Source organism: Hippoglossus hippoglossus, chromosome 12 (assembly GCF_009819705.1).
Source record: "Hippoglossus hippoglossus isolate fHipHip1 chromosome 12, fHipHip1.pri, whole genome shotgun sequence".
NCBI lineage: Eukaryota > Metazoa > Chordata > Actinopteri > Pleuronectiformes > Pleuronectidae > Hippoglossus > Hippoglossus hippoglossus.
In genome coordinates, this window is record NC_047162.1 from 8,749,929 (window position 1) to 8,776,354 (window position 26,426).

Here is a 26,426-nt window from a genome sequence, read left to right on the forward strand (position 1 = left end):
ATTTATTTGTCAGGGATCTTAATGAGTCATGAAGGGGACTGATGTCTATGAGTGTGTACAATTAGGTGCAGATCCAACTGAGTGACGTTCTACTTGGTGAAGTTATTTGCTGCTCCCCAGAGTCATGTTGAAACAAGGAGAACTATTTGAGAAAAGGCTTCGTCACACTCACTCGCTGAGTAATAAGCAGTGAAACACATCATTTGTTTTGGAAGAACTTTGTGTTAAAGGCAAGAATTTGTGGGTCTTTTTGCGTTCAGGGTTTTGCTATGAAAGTTGAGCCAATACCATTTTAAAATTCTCTGGAAATATTGTTGAGTTTCCTTTTAAAAGAAAATCTAATATATTAAAGTTGTGTCCAGATGAGATTTAGTACATGAAGAACGTCCCAGTTGAAAATATTATTTCATTTTAGAATATGTAACTAAATCTTTTTTTTTTTAGTCCAGCGTCCATTAGGGTCTCTTTAAGGTCAGAGCGCTGACGTAGCACAGACGCCTGTGAGAGACCGTGTGAGGCCTCACCGTCACTAGAGCGCCATCGTCTTTTTCTGGAAACCAAAGCAATGGGTTTGAACTTTGATTCTCTCTAATAGTACTGAAGATTTTAGTCCACATCATGCAGGTGAAACAACAGTTGCACTTTGTGACAATTCTTTTTCTTTTTTTTCCAGGCAGTGGAATGTTTTAGAAGGTGGATCTAAAGAAGAGTTGGCTGTTGGCTTGTTTGTGACCAGATGGAGGATAGGAGGTCTTGATAAAATGTCCCCGGGCTGGCTGGGTGGCTTTTATTTGCTCGTCCTTGGAGCTGATAACTCCTAGATTGCCTGTGTGAATGAACTGAGGTCCCTTCACCACAATATGTGCAAATACACACACAGACCCACAAAGACCCACAAAAAAAAGAAAGTGACAAGAGTTGTAAACCTAGTTAATTAATTTTTTTAGAAGACTTTTTCTCTAAAAGGTGATCACCAGGTGTATAGGTGACATTGAGCTGTGATTGGCTGGATTACAGGAAACCATCTATAATTTGAATGAAAGAAAACAAACAGCCTCAGCAGCAGCAGCAGCAGCAGCGTGTGGGGGAACAGCCATTTTGTAAATATTTGTGATGTCCTGTGAAAGAAATATTGTCACAAGTAGAAATATGTGCTGATATATAGCTATACAAACACCTAAAGGGTTATTCCGCCATTTCTGTAACTTTTAAGTCAGAAATGACCAAAAATCATGACTGCACCATGTGAGGGCACAGAGGGCAGTTGTGGCAATAAGAGGCAGATTAGGTGAAGTCTTTGTGACGACAAGCGAAACAGGCAACTGTAACATTAGTGCCACGTAGAGGATCCACTACACCGAACGGACCCTTTATATTATAGTGTTTCATAATGTGGTGCCAGGCTATTTTGTTTTTTATCTCTATTATTATGAATGTACTACTTCTGTATTTTAACCATGTTTTCTTCTTGTGCAGCACTATGTACTTTGTGTTGAAAAGTGCTCTACAATTAAAGTTATTAATAATGATAATAAACATCTATAACGTAATAATAATACTTTATATTATTTAAATAATGCTATTGACTTTCTCTCAGAAGTCCTATACGTTATCATGGAGCTACGTTAAAATTGTTGTATATACTGATGAGTTTTATATACATAAATATATACAAAACTACAAGGTGTTCATGTTTGGTCATTGAATAATATTTTCCAAAAAACAAAGTGGTGATAAAGCATAAACTAACTGATGTAGACAAGTCAAGCGTAAGTGTACCGAAACACAAAGTTGTACTCAAATATATCAGTTAAGTTAATGTAATCAAATAGCTTTCAATTGTGAAAAAACTAGCATGGGGCAATTGCGAAATTTTATAAATATTAATATATTTTAATGTAAAATGTAATGATTACTAAATATAAATGAGAATGAAAAAGAACCTTTATAAAATACATACAATTTTTTTTTTTTTTTAAATAATGTGCTTATAAACTTACTACTAATCTAGTTCTTTTTGTCTCATCTTATAATTGACTTACTTCTCATATGAGTGAAATAAAAAGTTCAGTCTCCAGTAACTCAGACAACTTTCAGAGAATTTTCATTTTTATTTGACTGAAGTTAAATGAACCACATAGACTTGCAGAAAGTGGTGGAATCTTCAACAAAAGTGATATTTTGTGTCATTTATAAAAAAAAAGAAAAAAAAAGGAAAGGAAAACCCACTTAAAAAAAATAGGACTAATCTTTACAGAGTCAGTTTGAATGGTGGGGTCACAGGCAGGAGGGAGGAAACACAAAGGAGGGAAAGGTAGAGGAAAAAGAAGAAGAGATAAATTAGAGAATACGAAAGGACGTGAAGTTTCCGCTTCACTCCCGACAATTTTTTTTCCTACCTTAGCAGCAGCCCAGATTTACAGACTATTAATATTGCACCAGGTACGTGCTCTGAATGAAAAACAAAAAAAGAATCACATTCAAGTTAATGACGAGACACACGACAGGCGACATGACCTCAGAGTGATCTATAAAGTGCCCTTTAGGTTCAATGGTGTTAGAAAAAGGAGAGAGGAACAAAAACATAAAAAAAAGAAAAAAAACATTTTTTTTTCTTTGTAAGAAACGTGCTGCATTTATATTCAGTGGCAATCACAGCTTTTCTCTCAGACACCCGCGCTCACACACAGCTTCATTTTAGAGTTGTTGATCAGTAATACTTCTGTTAAAGGTAATACATACATATATTTATATATCATGAAAAGAACTTAAAATGTTTTTTTTTCCTCCAAGAACAATTTACAGCATTATGAACAGCAACAGGCATGAGAATATTGATATAATCATGACATCTCAGAGAAACTAAGCCCCCGGTTTTAGTTCTCCCCTCCCGACCGATTACACGCTCAAATTACGATGTAGTCCAAGCAAACACAAGATACAGTTTCATGCAGCTTTCATAGCACTACAATTAAAAACCATTGTATTCAAGACATTTGCAATCACCGTAACAAGTGATATGGATTTAATCATTCCCCAGACGAGCCAGATTTACACTTCACACCATGTCATATAGAATTCTCAAAATCGTAAACAACATTGTTCATCAGTACAAATACGGTGAGAGTATTTTTCCTGTAAGAATTATAACAATGATTTTTTTTTAAAAAGATGATGACGAAAACTATTAAAATTATCTTTGAGGATTATGTCATCCGCCACTCAGGAATCCTTACCAGTGGTTTAAAAGAAAAAAAAGAAAAGAAAAAAATAACATTATTCTACAAAAAGGCTGCAGCGGCGATTTCTGATCCCACAACTTAAACGCGGCTCTACGGATAGGGGGTGTGGCCTATTTCCTGAAATGTGATTGGCTAGCATTCCTAAGGTTAGTCTGGTGTTGGTCTAAGGATTTGACAAAGAGTAGTGATCATAGTGCCGTTGCATTTTCTTAGAGAAATAGTGCATGTAGGAGCCAGATTAAGGCCATGCTAAGAGCCGCCCACTGAAGGCTGCTCGAATACTGTGCTATAGTGTACGTAAAGGAGCTATTGAAATGCATTAGTGTTTTCCAGCACTGTAGATTTTCACAGAATGAGGGTAGAGGGGAGGGACACGGCGGATCAGAGGCTGGGTCTCGTCATTCGTCGCTCACACCTTGCCGATGACAACAGGTTTCAGCATTCGACAGTGCGATGCTCCCGCTCTTCCCCCCCAGCACCGTTACGGAATGACCTACCCACACTGAAAAGATATAAAGATGTAGGCATATTGGCTCGACAAGTTGCTGTACAGTCTCAAGCCGCTGTGCTGTGTTGGTGGCTCACAGTCGGGCGTTACAGTTCAACATGCTTGCACAGAACTGCTACAGCAGCTGGTTTGACATCCCTGTGGCTTTTTGTCTTGTTTTAAATTCTTAGACATATTGATGGTAGGTTGAGTTCAGTCAGGTTTAGTCGACTCCCTCGAAGCCCTGCGCGTTTTCCACGGCCATGAGGAGTTTCTCTCTCAGGTCCTCAAAGGACTCGTAGGTTGGCAGATCCAAGCGGTTGAAACTGAGATGGAAAACAGTTCATTGATGAATTTGGCTGAAGTTAACACATGGTATTCTGTTTCTAAATAAATCTACTCTACACATGGCTCTCCACATGCACGTATGTCCTTGTCAAAATATATATTTACAACTCTTACATAAAGTTTAAATAAGTGTCTATATCTTAGTATATATATTTAGCCCAGCTTTCCTGTCACAGTTCTTAGGTTTATGTCCAAACTACAATAATAATAATATTCTATGTAATATTCAGATTCTGCTAATCATCACTAGAAATAGAATACAGCTAAGGCTTGCATGCTAACACGTCTTTCCAAGTTTTTTTTAATCAAATATCAGTCTCCACTTTGAAAAAAGGTAAAATGTATATATCACAGAAAGAATTATGAAATCACTTAAAGCAAGAAGGATTTTGCAATGAAACCTTGGCGTGTGTGCGCACTGTTCTGGTTGACTTAATCAAATGACATGACACTGTTGTCTATGTGCGTAAGGGTATTTACATGCACAAATTATGGCTTGTGTGTGTGTGTGTGTGTGTGTGTGTGTGTGTGTGTGTGTGTGTGTGTGTGTGTGTGTGTGTGTGTGTGTGTGTGTGTGTGTGTGTGTTCAGTAGGGACATACCATGTGTGAGCTCTTGGCAACTTCTCTGGTGTTCCCCACTGCTCAATGGTGAACAGCTGAGGACCATTAGAACCTGGCATTGAGAAATTATAATTACTACAATGTTGAGATGTTGCAGAAACACTTTCATTAGAGCACAAACGTAACCTCTGAATAATTGACTGCAAACAGAAAGAGGACAAAGGAAAACATTTGGCTCAAATTAACTTAATTCTAATGTTTTTGACATTTAATTATTTAAAGCTTCATGCATAATTCTAAAGTATGAAAAGTAATGTGCAAAGATTTTGTGCATTTTAGAGATTCTTATACATCAGACCATACCATAATTTATGATATAACATACAACCAGAGTCAGAAAGAACATTAGTATCTTCAGTGACGACAAGAACAAAGAGTCCTGAGGCACATGCTGTGGCCTCTGGGATATTTAAGGGGTCAAACCAAATTATATTTTAGATTTTTTCTGTTTAAAGTATTTTGTATGAAAAGAATTAATAAAGGTTTTGAGCCAAACGCATAATAATGTTTTATAAAAGTGTGTGTAACAGTGTAGCAGTCACATAATCTGAAGTTATTAGTCGTTATACAAGCCATTATTCATCTGCTTGACATGACACATATCTACAGTATCGGTATGTGTACAATGATAGTGATTCAGTACTAGGAACTGCAGCAATGCTGACTCATCATTTTTGCGTCACTGTTACATAAAGTTGTAGCTGGTACTGTTACACTACTTGGTACCAGTATGAAATACAGGAAACTTGAACTTCACCTACCATAAAGCTCGGCAAAGCCGTTCATTGGTACTCTAGATGTTCCCGTCACGAACTGGAGGAGCCGGATTCTCTTCTCAGCATCCATCAACAGAACGACCTGATAAACAAGCAAATATAAACATCTCTGACTCAGAGTTTTTCCAATTTTTTTTAAAATCAAATATCAGTCTCCACTTTGAAAAAAGGTAAAATTTATATATCACAGAAAGAATTATGAAATCACTTAAAGCAAGAAGGATTTTGCAATGAAACCTTGGCGTGTGTACGCACTGTTCTGGTTGACTTAATCAAATGACATGACACTGTTGTCTATGTGCGTGTGTGTAAGGGTATTTACATGCACAAATTATGGCTTGTGTGTGTGTGTGTGTGTGTGTGTGTGTGTGTGTGTGTGTTGAGGTGCAGATGATAAACAGGGCAGGTACAACTACTTCAGGCTCTTTCATCAGAGCAAACATGTCTGTTCGTCCAAACAGACTTTGATCTTCAACAGCGAGGCCAGCAAACCTGCCGCAGATCGACTGGAGGGGAAATGACTGGAACCAGCTTTTATTGTGAAAGAACCAGCGTCCATGACTGATACCTATCAACACGTGGCTGATGATTTAGACAGTGCATGTCTGTTTTTATAGCACGTATTCACGAATGTGTGTGTGTGGATTTTTAAACACACATACCTTCCAGAACCACTGTATAACAGGATGGTTGGGACAGTATCCATTCTTGTAAACAGTGTGTTGTCTCCAGTCGTTGACGTCGACATCACCCAGACCACACATGAGCAGCTACACAGACAGAAGAGGATGAAGGGGAAAAAAACATTTAAGTCCAGTCATGTGGAATGAATATTCCAGTAAAATGCCTCATGAACATTGCAACTGCAACTAATTGTTTCGTCAATTAGTTTTTAACTATGTTTAAATGGTTGTGCAAATAATTTTATTATAAAAGGGTTTTTCGAAAATAAAACAGAAAAAATATTTATCTCAGTTTCCCATTTTTATCACCCCGTAGTCTATGGTACCATCTTTAAATGTGAGGTTTGTTTGACCAACAGTCGTTAACCAAAAGATCCTCTGTTTACAGTCACGGAAAATGAAGCAACCCACCACATATTTATATCTGAGAAGCTGGAGCAAAAAAACCCTGAAACAATCAATCAACAGTTGATCGACTAATTGATTAATCATTTAAACTCTGCTAGCCAGGTATCCATACCTCTAGTTCGTTTTCATCAAAGATCTTGATCAGATCTATTATGATGAGCTCAGTGAATCCCTGGAAATTAAACAAAAAAAACAAATTACAACAAAATAATTATACCGTCATACAATTCAAGCTAAATAAATAACAAGTCAAATAGATAAAATATTCAAGTTGTCAGTTAGTTGAGAGGATATTTGTTGCTGTAGGTTTAGATGCAGCGAATGAATACAGAAAGTTTGTGCTCACACTGCCCCCTTATGGTTAAAGTGTTAATGCACATAAATACCTCGAGGAAAGCGTTCATCTGCTTCTGGACCCGATTGACAAACCTCCACTGGATGACCAGGCTGGTGGAGACAAGATTAGGAGACGTCAATGAAAAACTTTAAAATGATCTTCCTGTTTGAATATCATGTTTAATATATGATCATTATCAAATGTCTACATATATTCATAAAAAACAGAATGAAATTAAAGGGGAAAAAAATTAAAATATTCTTTCTTACTCTATGTATTCCTTTTTGTTGTCATTGGTGACGACCATGTCTGAGCCGCTGGGCTTCAGGTCGACCTGGTATGTCTGTAAAAGACAAAAGCACGATGAAAATATAGATATCAACTTTATAACTTTACTAAAAATTAAAATGAATTTGGGAATTTTAACTTTGATTCGGAAAGTCTGATTTTAGGTTGGCTCACCTGTCCAAAGTTGTCTTCATCAATACAAAACCTCAGGTCCAGCTCAGTGGGATCATTCTCCAGAATCCACTTTAGAGAGTTGTAGTATTCACTGTCCTGCAGGGCAGATAATCATCCATTACAGAGAAACACTTTTTAATCGTCTTTTCATTGTGAGATTGTAGGGTTTCATGAATGTGGAATTACTTAATTAAAGTTATGTTCATTGAATATATACTCTAGTAACAATGAGACCTTACCACAGACTCCATGTCTTTAAGAGAGATCTGTTTTCCCAGCATCATCTTGTAAAATGGTCGGATGAAAAAACCTGGGAAACAAGAAGGCAACACAGCGCTGTAATGGTATGTGTGGAGAAACGATAAAAACTGAAAGACATCAATAAAAAACAGATGTGTTAGAATCCTCACACATGAGGAACCTGAACATACAATAGCATAATAAGAAAAGAGACAGGATCAAACACCAAGCAGTTTACCATCTAGTAGTTTTCCATGAAACACAGCCATTCCTGCCACACGTCCGATAAACTTGAAGTAGGAGAGATGATCCTCGTTGCACAAGCCCGAGTTGGGATTAATTTGAAGAGTGTAGTTGTCCCTGGACAGACACAGAGGAGGAAAACCATTTTCAGGTTAGTTACTGATGCTCAGAACAGTCAGCAGTAGGCTGCTAACACGTTTATTGCTATCTGTCCATTTGGTTATAGAAATCTTAAAAAAGGTGAATAAATATAAGATCTCCACTGAAATGAAATCTCATTTGCAGCTGTAAGCTATGAAAAGAAACTACGATTAACTACCTCACCTATTTAATCTGGAGTTGATAAAAGTTCCTTTCATGACATTTCATAAGTACTTGATATCCACAGTGATTTGTACCATGTCACTGGATACCCAACCTCCCATTGAGTTTGCCTTTTCTCCTGCAAATTCTGGTGATTTATTTTTATCTTTATTAATGTTGATCCATTGCTGCTTTCAGCTGAGGGAAAAGCTTGAACTTTTGATTCACCAACTCACAGCCACTGTTTGGAGCCTCCTAGTATCTTATATGGGAAAACAACTTTGGAATATCAACACAAATGGAGAAAAAACTAAATTTGTAGTTGCCAAGCATCTGCATTTCATTCAACTGCAGGAGCATAATGATGTTAAAACTAATTTGCAGTTAGGAATAAGCGCACTGTGGTTATTTATTAAATTGTTTGACATTTAAATCCATCTCTTTTTTATTAAATCTAGCAAACTTTAATGAAAAAATGTTTGTTTTTAAGTATTCTTGTCTTTTCGATTGCTCCACTATTATTATTTTGTTACCTTTGCCCAAAATAAGACAATCATCATCTACTGGAGCCAACAAAAGGAGCAGACCACACAACACCTACTTATGTGGGAAACATTGTTCCAGGATGGCTTTATGAATGACAGGAAAGGTTAATCAAAGTGGAAGGAAACTTTAAGTCTCAAAGGGGAACAATACAACACTCTCTACACCTTACTCCACCTTAGTGGAAAAAAGAGAGAAGAATTCTTCCATCACCGCAAAAAGCTTTGCTTAACACTATGTCCTGTGTCATTTCCTGTATATTGGCTCAAACATTTCCTCAATCAAAAGCAGCTCCGTAAAACTAAGCAGAGACTTACGTGGCAGAGTATTCAAACAGGCCGTAGTAAGGATTGAACATCTCCTTAGATAAGAGGAAGAACCACTCTCTGGCCACGCCGCCGTAGTCCAACCCTTTCTCCGACTCGAACTCGATCCACAGCCGTGCCTTCAGAACATCCGGCCTCTTCAGGGACATGATGCGACGGTACGACTCTTCGAAGATGTTGTTCCTGTGCAGTTTCATCTCGAATCGGTTGGGGATGTCAGCCTAGAACAAGTGACACACATAACTCACTTTAAGGCAAATACACCAAGTGTTGAATACAAATGAAATAGAAAGAAATTTGAATGTGTTTAAGTAAGTACATGACCTTTATACAAAGAGAACCAATAGATTGTTATAAAATGTAACTGCTGGGTTAGGTTTAATGTTTTTTTAGGTTTAAAGACTGATTTCTGCCCCAGGGTGAAGGTTGTGGTTTTAAACTCTATGAGCAGAGAATAAAAAACATTTGATAAACAGCAAAACATTTTACAAATTTAAGGTAAAACAATTCTGTGTTCTATCTCCTCACTGTGCTTACACAATTCATTTAAACATTTTATTGATATACACTGAACCTTTTAATACTGCTGTCTATGAAAATTATATTATAATTGCTTTATTGCGCAGCCCTAATACTCTCTTAATGTGTCTCACCACATTTCTGTATCTATCAACTCTGTTCAGATACATTAACTAAAGTGCTGACGTTAAACATGCTCTTGCATGAGTCCATGTGCACATGTGTTGTTGTTGTTGTTTTTTTCAAGTTTCTCTCCACTCAATAATATTCATCTGGATCAGAATCCACGATAAAAAAACTATAGTTATCAGTAGTGTGCAGTTCTGCCTTTTACCTACCAAGTGTTAATTACAAATGATGTCAGATGATTGCAATGAATATTCAACATGCAATAAAAACTATTAACTCAGTCACGCTGTCAAAACAGTGTAAAGAAAGTTAAATAATAATAAAATCAATGAAGCAAAGCAGATCACCTTTGAGGTTATGATCAGATTTAGCTTTGCCCTGGTATTATTGTACTAAAGCTCCTCAAAAATAATCGATAAACACAAACACGTGAAGACGTGCACTTTAAAAATCAGTTCTTACAGGTTTCTTCAGTTTCTTCCTGAAGTAGTCGTATTTCTGCTTGAACTCTCTGGAGTAGGGAACAGCCTGCACAGACAACAAAAAACACACAACAGTCAAGGTGTGGTAAAGGTCAAATAACATCAATATACTCATTAGGGATCAGCTTCTGATGGAGGAACACTGGACTGGACTACATAGGGAGTGACAGGGGGAGGGAGGTTGGGAGCGAGGGAGAACAGTATCTGTAGTGGTACACAGATTAACAAGAAGGTGCTGGCATGTTAAGTGACAACCGCAGTGACAAAGTGATTTTTCTCAAAGACGCACTGAGGCTGATGATAGCGTGTGACAGATGGAGTTACAGTGTTAAGAGGAGAGGTTGTTGTTTCCATGTAGCGACACTGTTGTGCCAGAGACTCTGAACGAGCAGGAGGAAACTACTCACAGGTCCTGTGATAGCCGGACTCTGCAGTCGAGGGTCCTCCCACTGCGTGTTCTTGGTATCTGGTTGAACAAAACACAAATAAACATTTGAGGCATTGTTACACGCTCCCCCCTTGTGTCTTTTTTCTGCTCCTCCTTTCCTCACACTTTCTCCTCTCAGTGATGAACATGATACGTGGAGGGGGATTTAAGGGAAGCTTGAGAGGCGCGCACTCTCTGTCTCACTCTCTGTCGTGCCAGCAGCATGTGTCATTGTGGCAGTGTTAATTGTTTGTTTCTTTTTGAGGGGTCTGGTAGTCCTCGGTTCTCGGTTTTTGATTTATTTAGATATTGTTACTTAGGTAGACGGGGGGAGGTATCCGGATCCGACGGCCCATTGCGTGGTTGGTCCAGAACAATTCATTTTTCTGTTCTTTTTGGCCAGGCCTCCACACTCCCACAGATTAATTTAAATTTGTTTTATTATTTTTCTTTTTTAATAAACTCTTTGTTTTAATCGTGACTCTGGCTGGACGTCAACTTTATATGTTGCGGTCACCTGGTTGAGCCAAACTAAATTCATGAGGCTGTGGCCATAACATATTTGGGGGCTTGTCTTAAAAGTAGGTGCTGTTGTTTTTACGATGTAAATGATTAGTCAGATTAGTAAGAAATAATCAACAGCTTAAATTAATAGTAAAAATATGTTGCTGGAATGGTGAAATCCATCCGTTAAGATGAGAGTAAGCATACCTCCTTTATACCATACAGAACAATAGTGAATCAGGTGGATAAGGGCTGTCGACACGACCAAACATAAGCTCAACACAACGGTTTCTTACTGTGGTCAATGTAGAAAGTGCGTCCGTCTGAGTGAACTCTCTCTTCCCATCCAGGCTGAAAAAAAGAAACATGAGGAAGAGTGAGGACAATAAGTCAACATGACAGAGCATTATTAAACAGGCCATGCTCAAATAGTAATTTAAATCCATCAATGTTCTTTCCTTTTGTTTTTTTTTAATTCATGTTTGATTGAACTTGACTGAACACTGACAGCTCAGCACCGCGTGCGAGACAAGCTCAATCAACCACCCACCAAAGGAACTGAAGGGATTTTCTCTCCTATTTGAGTCAGGTCTGAGGCAGCAGCAAGGCAGGGATACGACCACAACATTTAAGTTAAAGGCCACCACTACCAGTCAAAACCAGTACGCCACCACTGACACAGTGGCCACTCAGTGCAGTGCCACAGGCCACACACACACGCACGCAGACACACGGCAACAGCAGTCAGGCAATTAAAAGAATTACAGCGGATCGAGAGTCAAGGGTGGGGAAAACAGGGCGGGTCTGACAAATCTGTCAAACAGGGTGTACCTACAATATGTATATACACAAATATGTGTGCTTCTAAATAAACTGCAACTGCTTGAGCGGACACCAGATGATAACACATGCAGGAAACAGCGAGTTTCTTCTTCTAATGTACAGCTTATTTTGTTTCCATCCAACCCTCCCTCCGCAGCCATGTTTTCCTCCTTTAATCCCTCCTTGTTAATTTGCTTTTTTAATCCATTTTTTTCCCCCAACTCATCTATCTTTGTCTCATACACAGATAAGAGTACACAAGGATGGAGAACGATGGGGCGCTCCAAACAGAAGGGAGGGTGGTGGTGGTGCAGGGAGGGAGCACAGAGAGGTGGAAAGGATGAAAAGGAAAGGGAGAGGTACAGTCCATCCATGCCGGTCATGAGAGAGAAAGAGAAAAGAGAGAAAGAGAGAGGAAAAAAATAAAATAAAAATAAAAGTGCAAGGCTGTCTGCAGGCATTTGACCAGGCCGGACCAGACCAGACAGGTAAGAAGGCAGGCAGAGGGAGGGAGGCACCAACCAACCTCCTCTGGTAGGTTCTGCCAAACAGACATGGCCAGGTGTAGAAGAAGTAGTAGCATACATTAGATCCACCAGAACGGAGTGGAAAGAGAAAGAGAAGGAGGGAAAGAGAAGAGAGAGAGAACACACACACATGCACACACCACACAAGCCTGTGAGATGTAGAAACCCATGACGTGTTCATTATTCAACATCTAGCTGTGGTAACGTTAGAGCCCATCTGTTGGGAGCTCGTCTTTGTCACATAAATAATAGTGCAGGTGACAGACACCACCTAATTATGGATCATCACGGCCCCCAGACTCTGCTTTTCTCGTCCTCGTTCTAACACTGCCCACCCCCATCTTTTCTAACAGGTCTAAAAAGGACATGTCTAACACTGACATCTGATCACGTGTCTCCTTTTACTTTACATCAAACATATACTGACCAGTGAGTGACGCTAACTGAACTGTAAACGAAGACCACAACTGCAACTTGAAAAGTCACCCATGGCACATTTTATCTAGGGAATCACGTTACACATTCATGGTAATTTAAACAGGTTGAAGTTTGCAAACAAAGCTACACAGTTAAAAGGGATCTGCATGGCTGTCATCAGTGTATCTATGGGTTGAATATGCTGTTGTACTTACAGGAAGAGGACCAAGTTCACCAGGCTCCATTGAGTTCTTATTCCTCATATGTACTGGGTATTTCAATCTGGGATCCTCCTGGTCGGCCAAAGAGAAAGGGAAGGAATAATAAGATAGTATTTTTAATTGAATGGTAAATATAAAAATGTATAGCTGTAATAGTAGTTTCAGGGTAAACAGCTCTCAGAGGTTTACTTTGTCTGAAAAGCTGAATCCTTACTTGAGATCAAGTAAATGTGAAATAGATTCTTATACCACCAGGTGTCACTACAACATCCAGAGAGATCGACACTAACCACTTCCCTAAATTTCCTTTATGATTACTCAAACTGTCAAATAATGCTCACAATCACATGCAGTAACAAAATAAGATTATATAAAAATGTTATTTCATGTAAATCAGTACAGATTACGAGGGAAATAGAAAACAATGTGAAAGAAGGTTATATAATTTATCTTGTATTTAAACTGTGTATGTGTGTGTAAATTCCAACTCAATACTTTTGGAAACTTTATATATAAATATATTCATACAAGATAGGCTGAAAAACTGTTCTGCCCTACAAATATATAATTGTTAGAAAATTACAGACCTGCACAATAAATAAGTGCTCTTCGTTCATATTTATTAAAACATCCCCCAACTTGCTATGACAGTGAGTTAGCTCACCCAGGTGGTTACTCTGCTGTTGTGGTCGATGAAGAAGGGCCGTCCGTTGGGGGCTATCCTCATCTCCCAGCCTGGGGGCAGGAAGCTCTGCTGCGTCTTGTGCTGGGACTTGGGGGAACTGTAGGGGGAGGGTTGAGGTGACTGGGGATTGGAGACCGAGTCCTTCACAGCCCTCCGTACCTGGATATTGTTGGCTCCCTGAAAACATGAATGGAAAATATTATATTTTCACTCCCTTTGGACTATGAAAAAGAAGAATGAAGATAGACAGCATGAAATAAATCATCAAGCAAGGACAGAAACCAATCTTCCAAAAGTTCCCTTGGTATTCCGTTAGAAAACTGAGATTGAATTCAAATAGACCATCGTCACCACAATATCAAAACTGAGAAAACTGAGGATAAATCCTTTTGACTTCCATGTAAAGCTGCAGGGAGCTCAGCCTGTCAGGTTTTTAGTCAAAATGTCGCAAGAAGGCTGCATCCATACTTGATAAGTTCTACAGATGTCAGCTTTAACCGATTCCCTGCATATTGGTTTTGAGGTTTAATGGTACAATAACTGCTTAATTTGGAGATTTTCAGTTTGCATTTGTTTCCCAAATCATGTTAAAGTCCAAGAAAAAGTTTAAGTGGAGTTCCTCTGCTGTAGCACAATCTGAACTCTTTATTTATACGTTTCTGGTAATAGACACCTTGGTCAAGGCTAAAAGAGAAATACGTTACAGCAGGACACCACAACTCAACAAACTGTGCCTGCAGGAAGTTCACCATTTCATCTCTGGTATCTTAAAATCTAGTAAAGCAGCATTTAACAGCATAATGAGTCTTTCCACATCACACGTTTCCACGTTCTTTTAGAGGTAATTATCACTGACTGAACTGTTTTTTAACAAGGGAGAAGTCTGCATTAATTAAACCAAAGACCTTCCACCTCCTCTGTAATTGGTAATTACAACATTCTGCTCCGAGTGTTTCACTTCCTTTTACTTTCCACGTCTTGTTAACACACACACACACACACACACACACACACACACACACACACACACACACACACACACACACACACACACACACACACACACACACACACACACACACACACACACACACACACACACACACTCTAATTAAACAGCTTTCAGGTCTGTTCCCTTGGTGGTAGTTAAGGATCTTCATCTACTGACTGAACCCCTTAAAATGCAGTTCAGTGCAGGTCAAATAGAGACCATCCATTTTTAAATACAATGTGTTGATCCTAATTAGTCAAGTTTGTGTGGTGTATTTATAGCTCCACTCCATAATCTAAAGTTCAAAATTAATGTCGGTTTGTAAAGAGGGTAAACGACCACAGAGGATAAAGAAGTAAATCAAAAGTTTCACACCTTCTCTAAAATGTGACTCCATCATCTGTTTTAAACTGCAATCACAAGTGCAGTTTTAACGACACTAAGGTTCCCAACACACACACACACACACACACACACACACACACACACACACACACACACACACACACACACACACACACACACACACACACACACACACACACACACACACACACACACACACACACACACGATGTACGCATGAAATCTGATAGGTGCAACAGAATCCAATTTAGAAAACATTAGAGATTATTCCCAAATGTTATTTGCCTAAAAGTCTTAATGTCGCTTGTTTGCTCAAAACAAAATGCTGACATTACAATGTGCTACCTTAAGTTACCTGTTGTTATTACTTAACACATGCATCACCTTCCCTGTTTGATTGCTAAACCCACTGAATCAATGAGTAAGAGACCGGATTTATGATAAAAAGATAAGATAAGAAGTCCTTTATTAGTCCCAAATTGGGGAATGTTCTAATGTTAGTAACCTTTACGTGAAGGACAACACACTGTGGAGAGAACTTCATAAGCCATTACTGATCATTGGCAATCCGGTTATTTAAGTTAGGTGATAAAATGTCTGGCAGAATTTAAACAATGTACAGATCAAAACAATAATTTAAATTAACCACTACTACATGGGCTGAGTCCAACACTTTGAATGTACAAGCAGAAGCTTCGGTCTAAATGGGCTTTCATTAAAATTTCTGGAGGCTGGAGGTTTTTAGGGTTAAACGGACATATAGTATACAAGGTGTTTTAGTAAAAAATTTAATGCTCACTTATTCTCTCATAGAAGACGCTAAAGAAAGGCAAGGTTTTCAGCGATAAGAGTGTAAACGGTCTTTGCAAGTGGAAATTCATATCTCAATTAAGATTAAAAAATGATTAAAACGTCACACAGCCTTACATCTATTATCAAAACAAGAAACGGATTACTTCAAACAGGAAATGCACAGTCATTGTTTCCTTAATCCTCCCACAGGGTTCAAAACAAAATTGTTTTTGAAGGTTATTTGCTAATGATGAAATAACCATGAGATCTACAGGAACAATAGACTTTTTATTTGCTTTTGTGGCTGTGTTATTAAAACTGCCTCTGGACTTAATGATATTCCGTTTCCATGGTCAGTATGACTTTGTGTATTTTGCTAAAAGCAAACCCAAGGAAATCCAATTATATTATTAATTTAAATTATTCATTCAGCAGTAACTGAAGCATCTTGGATTTACCACGCCAGCTTCATCCTGTTAGTGTGATTACTTCAACACACACACTACACTGCAGAATGAAATGATGACTGTGCCAAGCGTGCATCACAAATCCATCATCACACAAACAAATCAAAGAAAGCTCGAGACCATTTTGTGCTCAGTCACCAGCTCATATGTTGAAGATGGAAGAAAGAGCAGTATGAAGAAATAAAAGAAGTTATGAAAATAAGAGAGGAGGAGAAAAGACCAGTTAAATGGTGAGATTAATATTTTCACAGGGAAGGCAATGGTGGATTTAACCTAAAGAAAAAGACACAAAGGATGAAAAGTGTCATATTAAGGAGGAAATTGAGGATTTGCTGGTGGATATTGGTGAAGAACGTGATCCCACTTAAGGACAGACATGCTGATACAATAAAGGATTGCATAAAAATAAGTGTGGAAGGGTAAGGGTTTGGAAACAACAGAAGAATTGCTTCTAAGGTAGCAAAGGGAGGAAAAATCTGAGTATGGTGGAGTGGAGGTGGCTAATTCTCACCTCTAAGGGGGTGGAAAGGGTGACGGTAGGAGAGCTGAGGCTACGAGGTCGTCGGACTAGGGGTTCATGGAGGTGGTTATTGGAGGCATTGGAGGAGGAGGGGGTGGCAGGGGGTGGCAGGGCTGAGGCTCCTCCTGACGCTGATGCTGCTGAGGATGATGCTGCTGCTGCCGATGATGATGATGATGCTGCTGCTGAGGTGCTGGCTCCGTCTTCAGTCAGCTGTCAGTGAGAATAGCACTTTTAAGGTTAAATACGGTCTGGGGAATGAGGCACGTTACGCCGTTTTGCGAAAACCCAAACTTCTCCCCGTCATACTCTTTGCAATGCTGTCAAGGATGCTTGTCTGCACCGGAGAGGACTGGATACAAGCAAAATTAGTTCCTAAAACGTCAAACACATGGGTCATTTAGGCCCAAGAATGCAATCGTTTGTCACTTGAAAGACAAATAATTAAGGATTAAGATTTATTGTTATTGTTACCCTCAACCTTGCTATTATACAGTCATCTAAATAATTTGTCAGCGTCCTCTCCTTCTGAGTAATAACAACAACATGAGAATCAGAGAGTGAGAAGACAGTGTGATGACAGACACATGAACAGGTATAATATAATCTGGAGTGTTCTGATAAATACAGAAATGAAAGGGTGGATTTCATAGAGGAGAGACGTGAGCATGAACCATAACACCCAACCCCATGTAGCAGACTCTCCCTCGGCTCAGACTATGTGGAACCGCCTCAGTTCAGACAGAACGACAGGGGTAGATAAGTGGAAAAACAGGGTAGAAATCGGAAAAGGGAGGGAAAAAAGTGGTGGTTTGCAGTTCCATGCCAGGTTTAGGAAGATGTGACCAATGCCGAGCTGTGCTTCATCCAGAGTATTAAACAAAATGCTAGACGAGAGAAGGGAGATGTGCAATAAAGTTTGACAGAATAGGAAACTGGACAGAGGGAGAGACAGAATAAGAGACTTTCAGGGTGAAAAGTTGCATTTCTTTCCGTCATTCTTTACGGCTAGACAGAGGAGAAACACAGAAGGGGGGGAACAGAGGAGGAGGTGCAGTACACGGGCCGAGGCCATGATAGGGACCATGGTAAGGTCCAGTCCCATGCAAAGAGAAGAGTCCAGCCTGACTGGCAGCCTCCGGACCTGCTGTACCTGCACAATTGGCCTAGTCCAGGTTGTGTTGCGGCTGTTATGGTTCACGTAATAAGTTCTTCCCTTGGCGTCCTTCCTCTCCTCCCATCCAGGGGGCAGGCCAGGGGTGGTCAAGGTGTAAGCAGTCGACGAGGGAGACTAGCCAAGTGTGGGGAGAGAGCAAAGCAAAGAAAACTCATCAATACAGCCCAATATGCTCACTGACACGTGGAGGGACGCTTAATGTAACGAGATTTTAAAATGGAAAGTGAGTTAGGGAACAAATTACAGTCGGTGCAAGACGACACAAACTGAGTCAAGTCGACACAAACTGAGTCAAGTCGACACAAACTGAGTCAAGTCGACACAAACTGAGTCAAGTCGACTTTAACACCAAATTATTCCACATATTTTTTGCTCAAAATCGAAAAACAAGAACAAAAAAAAACGTTTTTCCCATTTCCGCTGCACAAAGACAGCAACGGGTTAGAAAACGGAAATTACAAAAGAAGCTTTACAACAATGGGGGAAATAGGTGAACTTTCACACACAAAACACAATGACGCACAAAACACTAAAACTAATATAAGCTTCCCATTAGTAAAAGAAGTAGATCATTAAGAGTTCGTGAGTGAACTATTAACAGTTTGTTGCATAAAGTTTTATCAAAATACTTGAACCAATGATCACCACATAAAATGTGGTAATTTTAAAGATACTGTGTGGCTAAGCAGTAATGACACATTTCATTATCCTGTTTTATTGTTCATTATCAATAGCAGACCGGTGGAATACTACCAGGTTGCCAGATAGATATAAAAACACACACACACACACACACACACACACACACACACACACACACACACACACACACACACACACACACACACACACACACACACACACACACACACACACACACACACACACACACACACACACACACAAAGAATTTTATACTACTACTAAAGAAATTAATTGTTTGGCTTCATCATCGGTTTGTTTTTAAAGAGAACAACTCAATAACCTGCCAGCAATGATATGCCTTTTTAGGAATATATTTACAAAAAGTAGTCTATTTCAGAGATTTATGGTTTAATTTCTTTATGCAATGAGATTATTTATGCTGGTTTTTAATCAGAGAACCTGTTCAGACCTGGTATTAAAGTGTGTCCGGAGATATCTGATCACAAGTGCTTACTTTATCTATTCTCACCAGGTATTAAAGTGTGTGCCGATTGCATCTCCTGTGACCACCTGTGATCGGATCTCACTTCCACGCTCTATATGCAAGTAATCACGTATGTAATATGGGTTTACGAAGACCAAATGATATTGTTATAATCCAATCTGGTCAGGGGACGGATACAGCCCATCCTACGTGATGTGTGTGAACTAATAGAATGTGTACTGTATATTATGAACTGAGATATTACCATAGACTCCTCACCACCTGAGACTGTTTGAGCTCTTGTTCTTCTGGTCTGGGAACTCTGCTGGTGGTAGACAACAGGGGAAGACGGTCTTTAGTTCACACTTCGTCATGTTTTCATTGGCAGTGGGAAGGTAATGCGGCAACAGAGCGTCCGGGAAGTAGTGGGGGAGGGTTGAGTGAGGTAACACTGAATGGACAAAGTGGGGGAATTTATTCTCAAAGGAGGTGAGGAGAGAGAAAAGGGAGTGTGATTATGGACCTTGGTGGGAAAGTGGCTGCGATTATTAAAAATGTAATAGAGAGGGTATCCACTGAAAGGTACAAGCTGTGAGGTCGACAAGCAGCAGGAAGGAGAACAAATAATTTGGCAAGAAGCCACTGTTGTTGTGTGGCCGATTCGATCACACAAGAGGTAGCTTTAATAAAGGTGTAAGTACTTTGCTGGCAGGAACTTTTAGATAGTAAAGTGGAAAGTAAATCAACTTATTGAGACAGAAAACAAAAACAATCAAGACAGTGTGATATGCAGAAGTTGTCGAGCTTGAATTTCCCTGTTGGAGGGAAGACGCAGACTCTTTTCCCTGAACAGTGTTTAATCCCAGGCCAATGCTGAATCTTTATGCTTACCCAAGTAAAAAAGCTACAGTCCGAGAAAGTAATTCTGTGTTCTGAAAATGTTAGAGCCGTGAAAGTGAGTTACTCAGCTGGAGTTCACAGAAAGTTCACTGAGAGAGTTTGAATTTCAGAATTAAAATGTGGAAAAAAAACGACCAAATGCAAAAAAAACCGAAAAAAAACAGACCGAAAGACACATCACAAGTTTGATGACAATATCAGCTGACAGATGCTGGATGTTGTTCTTCTTATTCTAGGCTAAATTACTGTGAAGACAGTTATCTATCTCATTTGAGTTCAAAGTCCTCAAACTACAGTAAAGGAAGACATCAATATTATTAACTATTTTGAAATGTCATGCAAACCCCCAACCCACTATTTATCTACCTTTAAATTAAAATAGTGTAAGAGTGTCAACTCATAATAAAAAGAGGACTCTCTTAATTTGATGTTAATTCCATCAACAATAGTCATGTCATACTCAATCACTATGAAGAGATATACCAGATTCATTCAGCTAACCGGCAATATTAGTTTTCCACATTTGCTTTTCTTTCCAATAAAAGTCAAGCTACATCAATATTTAATGCATTGCAATCGTTGCATCTTAAAATCGATGTGGAGAAATGACAGGGATCGACCGGTGAATGAAGACAACATTACTGTGAGTGGCAATTGAATTAGCATTAGTGTTGTGGAAATGCCCATAATACTAGTGTTATCAATACAAGAAGTACGGACAAAGGAAAATTTGAGTTAGCATTCACTGGGAAAGGAGGCTAAATCAGAAATAAAAGTCTTTCTCTAACATAATCCAGTTTAAAATTAGACCTGATATCCACAAAGCAACCACATATACATCGGCCAGTACGAAGAGCACACATCCGCCTACACCTCTTGAATAATCTTTCAATCCAAATATAACCTATACTACCTTACATACTCAATTGCTCACCACATCCAGAGGGAAATATTAAACCCAGGACTTGCAGTTTGTATTTTCCCTTCTCTATGAGTCTTACTTCCTGAGAGATTTCTCATTCAAGGGAAACGCTGACATTAGCACCTGTATTTTTCCCTGGCTTCACACTGCCGAGCTCACTGCTGTGACTCAGCTGTGTGACAAACATCTGATTCAGATCTTGTGACACGTTTGTTGAGCCGACTCCCCACAGATCAGATTCACACTGACTCAGGACTCTCTGGGTAATATTTGAACTGATGCGGTACTGTTAGGAATCTTACTTCTCTGCCACTGGTTTGGTCAAGCACGCATTATAGAGCCAGTGTTTCTACGACACATTAAACATAGCAGCGAGTGAATCACAGAAGAAAAGCAGTAGTGGGAGAGAGGGGGGAGGGGGGAGGGGGAGTGGGGAGGGAAAGGTGAGGTATTCCTACTGAGGCGAGAAGAAAGGAAAGAGCCGAAGATTCAGGAAGGAAAGGTGAGGACTTAGCAACACCTACCTCAAACGGAAATTGGACGTGGAAATTTTAGGAAGAGGAACAGAGGTGGTGAAATGAATGTGTAGTGCATCAACAGCACTGAAACATGCCAACAGAGATGAGTTACACGACACACCAATACAAACCTGCTAAGGCAATCAGAGAACAAAGACAAGGATGTTCACCACGCTAGAAGCGTAACAAGGAAAGGGAGGAAGCAGTAGAAGAGAAAAGACAGGACGGAGAGATGTGTGGCGGTTCAAATTATGTACCGTGAGAGGAGGAGGCTGGGCTTGATCACTGACGCCATCCGTCATACTAGAGGAGCGGAGTCTGTTTGACAGCTGGCCCTGTAAATGTAAAGTATGCAGGTAGAGATTTAAAAAAAAAAAACATGCCGGAAATTATTATTTATCAACATCACTGAGAAATGACGACATTTTGATGTGGAGTGGTTTGAGTTTGGACTACTGAAGATGACAGTGTTTAAGTCTCACCAGAGCAGAGCTCGGCCCTGGTACTTCCCCGTTGGTATCGGGAGTGAGCGACAGCCTCAGATTCAAATCTTCCGAAAACTCCTGTGAGGCGGCTGTTGGTGGGGGCTGCGGTGTCAAGATGGAGGAGGGGCCGGGTAGAGACGGGGGCGAGCTGTCGCTGGGATCTTCTTCTGTGATGAGCTCCCAGGACTACATGAGCAACAAGGACACAAAGCTGTCATTTAATAACCTCATCACAAGAGACAGCTGTGGCTTAGTATGTGTGCATGTTATATATGTACGTGCATATCCCTTTCTCTTACATTGTCCATGTCCCTGGGTTCCAGGTGCTCATTCTCCAGGTCTTCACTAATGTGGCGTCTCGATCGGAAAACACGGTGAGCTTCCTGGTTGATCTGCCGCTGTTGATCGTCACTCTCAGTCTCTGAAATCAATTCTCTGAGAGAGAAGAAAGGATTTCATACAAAAATTAAAGTTATAGTCACAAAACTACTACTTAGACATATGATTGAGCCGAAAGACAGTCATTTAAGTCAGTATTACGCCTATGTAAATGTAAACATCAGCATCACATGAGATCTGCCCAATAAAAGTGAATGAGCAGCATCGAATGCATTTGTGTGAGTACTGTCAGATTAAGACCACCTCCCATCACGCTGTACTTAGTTTGTATGAGCTCATTCTGACAGATGAGCCAGTAAATTTGTTGAAATCATAAGGTTAACAGTAAGTATATGTCTATTCTGAGAAAGAAATTCTGCATATTCACTTTTCTTGCCAAGATCGATGATGCTCTCTTTTTCCTCATTATAAAACAATAAAACGTAAGGAGAGACATTTGGGCGTACATGTTTGAGGGCCGTTTCCACTGTGTGCTGCGGTTGTTGTGGTTGACATAGTAGGTGCGTCCCAGGTTGTCCACCTTCTCTTCCCAGCCTGGGGGCATCGGGGGCAGCAGCTGTTGCGGTCGCTGGGAGCCTGAGTCTGCAGACTCATCCCATCCCTGCGAGAGAGAGTTTGTATTTTTTTCATCAATATTCCAGCAAGTTGATGTGACAGACACACACACACACACACACACACACACACACACACATATCAGTAAATGGGTCTGGTTTAAGAAGGGATTCAAGCAGGGAAATGCATTAAAGTGGCTGGTTAATTTTCTGCGAGCTGTGTTGTGGTTTGAAATGTTTTTGTCTCTTTTGACTAGAGGATCTAAGACTAAGGATCTTAGCTTGTGTTTGTGCATCAGTGTAACTACCAGGGTTGACACATTAACTCAGGCAGACAGAGAAGGTAACCATGAGAAGAGTGCACTGTATGCTAGCGTAATACGTGTCCTTGTAAAGAGTTAAAAAGAAGAATTTTCCCTCGTGAGAACACTAAGCGAAGGCAGCCTGACAGAGTGGCATTTAAATGTTTCATACTTTGCTAAATGTCACCTTCTCAATGAATCCTTTCACCATCTGAAAATATCTAACACCTTTCATCCTCTCTACCACTCTTCCACAACTCTTTTGAAATCCACACTTGAATCCACATACACATGCAAAAAAACACGCACACACATAAAGGAAAAGAGGAGAAGCTCCTATTTCTCAAAATAACAGGCCGTATACTAAATGACTTTTCCAGACCCTGACCTGGAAAAGACTTTCACCAGAATCCTGGTAGAAAGACACTGCCAGGATTCTTAGAGAAAAGAACAAAAAGAAGAATTGTCCTTTCTCTTCTCACTCTTGACGAAAAGCACTCTCACATTTATATCAAAGTAGGACATTTACGTTCAACTTCAAGCTCTTTAAACTGTTTGTCTTTGTAAAAAATTGAACAATGGAACTAGAATCTGTTTTGGTTTCAGAAAATGAACAATATGTTCAAAAAGACTTCTGAGGTAGAGTTAGCAGGTAAACCGTCGCCAACGTCTTACCTCAGCCTCCTCCCTAACTTCTCCGGCCTCCTCCTCGGGTCCTCCTTGTTTGGGCAGATAGGCCATCTTCAGTCGCAGGTAACCCTTCACCCTGGACTTGTGACTGGAAGATTAACACCAGTAAGAATCGACCAGCTTGAAAACAGCACATTAAAACCAGATGGCCTACACCCTCACTGTTGTTGTTGGTAGACTAATGCTAAGAAATATATAGGCCAGTTTCCAACTACTAGCAGCAGATGGTTTTTCACCTTTGGGGTTCAGCTAACCTCTCGATGAACTTAACGCTGCCTGGAAATATGACACCAGTCTACTTAGTGTTGCAAACTACGACTAACGTCACTGTGAGTTTAATAATCTGTTTACTTCACTTGCTAATAATGGGCACAAAGAAAACAAGATTCAGACTAAGACATTTTAACACAGACATTTATTTTCCCTGATCACTAGTTACAACGGGGAAACACTGACCTTCTGGGCCGCAGGAGGAAGTCTTTAAACGTGTAAGGACGCTCCATCGCCGGGTCCTCTGTCTGCAATTTAGAAAGCAGGCATTTGTTGACGGCAATCAATTGAACACACAAGCAAATACACATGTTAGGCCATATCAAACTATCAGTGTCATGAGTTTAGACCACAGCTGCAACCCTCTGCACAGCCATTGCATGGTCATTATGCAATGCTGGGCTTCTCCTATTACATATTGAACAGCAGAAAGGTCTTCTGCCATTCACAGCAATCTCCCAGTGCTGTCTGACTGAACCAAACCAGTTCACAATGGCTACTCATCATGTACTGTGCTGTAACGTAACTAAATCAGACTCGTACATTGTTTCCCCCCCGGGAATTATGGATTATTGAACATTGTTGGAAACATTTTAGATAATGTACGTACACAAGTCAGCAAAATATGCGATATAAAAGGTCTAGTTGTTTTTCGACGTTTTAATGAAGAATTGTATATTACATATTGAATATAAAGTCGTACACATAATGCATCCAAATAATGAATACACTGCTCTTGAAAGCTTGAAACAACATGTACCCCATCTCACGTGGTACTAATGCAAACCAGGGCTTGAGTGAGAACGTGAGTTGGCAAGCTTTCATGTTGTATGGTGCATGAAATTTGTGGAAGGAGCTCAAGCTTCCAAAAGCCAAATGCAGCTACCAGACTGCTTCTGGATGAGTCAGCACGGCCGACCTGATTCATGAAAAGTAAAAGAAGGGAATCTAGGAAAAGCTGGTATAGAAAAATTGGTGGTGACTAAAGTCGTTTCCAGTAACTATGAATAACACTGCAATTCCTAGAACATGAAGTCATGCTAAACCTGATGCGCCAGATGGTTTGTTACACAGAAGCTCACTTGCAAGAAATCAAGCTGCCTCACATGGTCATAGCAAAAACTGATGAATCAAAATACGACTAAAATGCAGATCACAGCATCTGCACAAGCGTAGAGGTAACTAACCCCTGCTCAGCCAATTTGTTTAATGGCTTAAATAAGATTTTCAGCATTAGGCAGCATTAGCTGCATCAGGACCAAACAGTCTCTATCCTGTCCAATGACTTCACTTCAACATGACTCAGCTGTTGCTTTTATCTGCCACTAATTCCCCGGTCCTGTGGGAGCCAAATAGGACATTAACAATTAACCCGGACACCTTTTACTAATATGCTTTTTAAAAAGGTTTTATACTTGGGACAGAAATTCAGAGAGACACAACCAGTCTGACAGCACCGTTCTGATGTGCAGCGTCAGAATGAGCTGTTTGTTTAAGTTTCAGGTCCTGTCCACGCACATGAAATGTAAACTGTAAAACCCCCCTAGCAGCACACACTGGTTCTGCATGCGATTGTTTTCAAAAGCTATTGTCCCAGTAGTCCTCAGTTTTTCGAGCAAGCGAATGTGAACGCTTGAATTTGACAAGAGTAGCATTTTTCCATTGGTCGTGACAGCAGCTCCCCCCCCACAGGACAGTCACCTCTGTTTATATTCTAGACAGCCTGTCGTTGTGTTTCTGACGAGGAGCTTGTTGTTTGATCACAACAAACCGTTGCTTGTGTGGCTATAGCACTTTCTCACACTCACATGCTCTTTGCCTGACCTTCACAGAGGTTAAACAGGCACTGCAACGTTCAAGATAAGAAACAGCTGAGTATTCAAAACAGTGATATAACCGTCACACACTCAGATGCAAATGAACTTACCGGCAGATGACTGAGTGGAACATCCACCTGACCAAGGAAATCATCTCTGGTCTAGGAAAGAAAAGAAGAGGGTCACCTTGAGCTGCTTAATTTAAAAAAAGAACAGCCTTTACAGTGTGTCTGGGAAATACCAACATTTCCAGCAGGGGAAAAAGAGGGAAAAAACACAATGTTGAGCTGAATTAATATGCACCTGAGGATCGAGCAGCATTTTGTGTTTATATGTAACAAACAGTGAAAGAGATAAAGATTTTCATTTCAAAT

General features: G+C 39.9%; 1 protein-coding gene across 15 annotated transcripts in view; it reads right to left on the reverse strand.

Moving 5' to 3' along the window:
• Nucleotides 1–2,091: 2,091 nt before the first annotated feature.
• Nucleotides 2,092–26,426, reverse strand: part of nedd4l (NEDD4 like E3 ubiquitin protein ligase) — a 43,874-nt gene continuing 19,539 nt past the window's right edge. For 4 of the 15 annotated variants that reach the window (XM_034602336.1, XM_034602334.1, XM_034602326.1 and 1 more), the window contains 27 exons: nucleotides 26,163–26,213; nucleotides 24,422–24,483; nucleotides 23,951–24,053; nucleotides 22,866–23,020; nucleotides 22,320–22,455; nucleotides 22,018–22,206; nucleotides 21,793–21,870; nucleotides 19,461–19,520; nucleotides 18,043–18,180; nucleotides 16,881–17,102; nucleotides 13,733–13,930; nucleotides 13,063–13,140; nucleotides 12,430–12,444; nucleotides 11,378–11,432; nucleotides 10,558–10,616; nucleotides 10,131–10,196; nucleotides 9,012–9,241; nucleotides 7,844–7,965; nucleotides 7,605–7,675; nucleotides 7,366–7,461; nucleotides 7,173–7,246; nucleotides 6,953–7,013; nucleotides 6,679–6,738; nucleotides 6,138–6,245; nucleotides 5,461–5,557; nucleotides 4,679–4,751; nucleotides 2,092–4,055 (listed from right to left, as the gene is read on the reverse strand). In XM_034602336.1, coding sequence (XP_034458227.1) covers nucleotides 3,953–4,055; nucleotides 4,679–4,751; nucleotides 5,461–5,557; nucleotides 6,138–6,245; nucleotides 6,679–6,738; nucleotides 6,953–7,013; nucleotides 7,173–7,246; nucleotides 7,366–7,461; nucleotides 7,605–7,675; nucleotides 7,844–7,965; nucleotides 9,012–9,241; nucleotides 10,131–10,196; nucleotides 10,558–10,616; nucleotides 11,378–11,432; nucleotides 12,430–12,444; nucleotides 13,063–13,140; nucleotides 13,733–13,930; nucleotides 16,881–17,102; nucleotides 18,043–18,180; nucleotides 19,461–19,520; nucleotides 21,793–21,870; nucleotides 22,018–22,206; nucleotides 22,320–22,455; nucleotides 22,866–23,020; nucleotides 23,951–24,053; nucleotides 24,422–24,483; nucleotides 26,163–26,213 — 2,760 coding nt within the window. In that variant the 3' untranslated portion in view covers nucleotides 2,092–3,952. The remainder of the gene's footprint in view (nucleotides 4,056–4,678; nucleotides 4,752–5,460; nucleotides 5,558–6,137; nucleotides 6,246–6,678; nucleotides 6,739–6,952; nucleotides 7,014–7,172; nucleotides 7,247–7,365; nucleotides 7,462–7,604; nucleotides 7,676–7,843; nucleotides 7,966–9,011; nucleotides 9,242–10,130; nucleotides 10,197–10,557; nucleotides 10,617–11,377; nucleotides 11,433–12,429; nucleotides 12,445–13,062; nucleotides 13,141–13,732; nucleotides 13,931–16,880; nucleotides 17,103–18,042; nucleotides 18,181–19,460; nucleotides 19,521–21,792; nucleotides 21,871–22,017; nucleotides 22,207–22,319; nucleotides 22,456–22,865; nucleotides 23,021–23,950; nucleotides 24,054–24,421; nucleotides 24,484–26,162; nucleotides 26,214–26,426) is intronic. The other 11 variants (XM_034602341.1, XM_034602328.1, XM_034602330.1 and 8 more) reach the window with 7 other exon arrangements.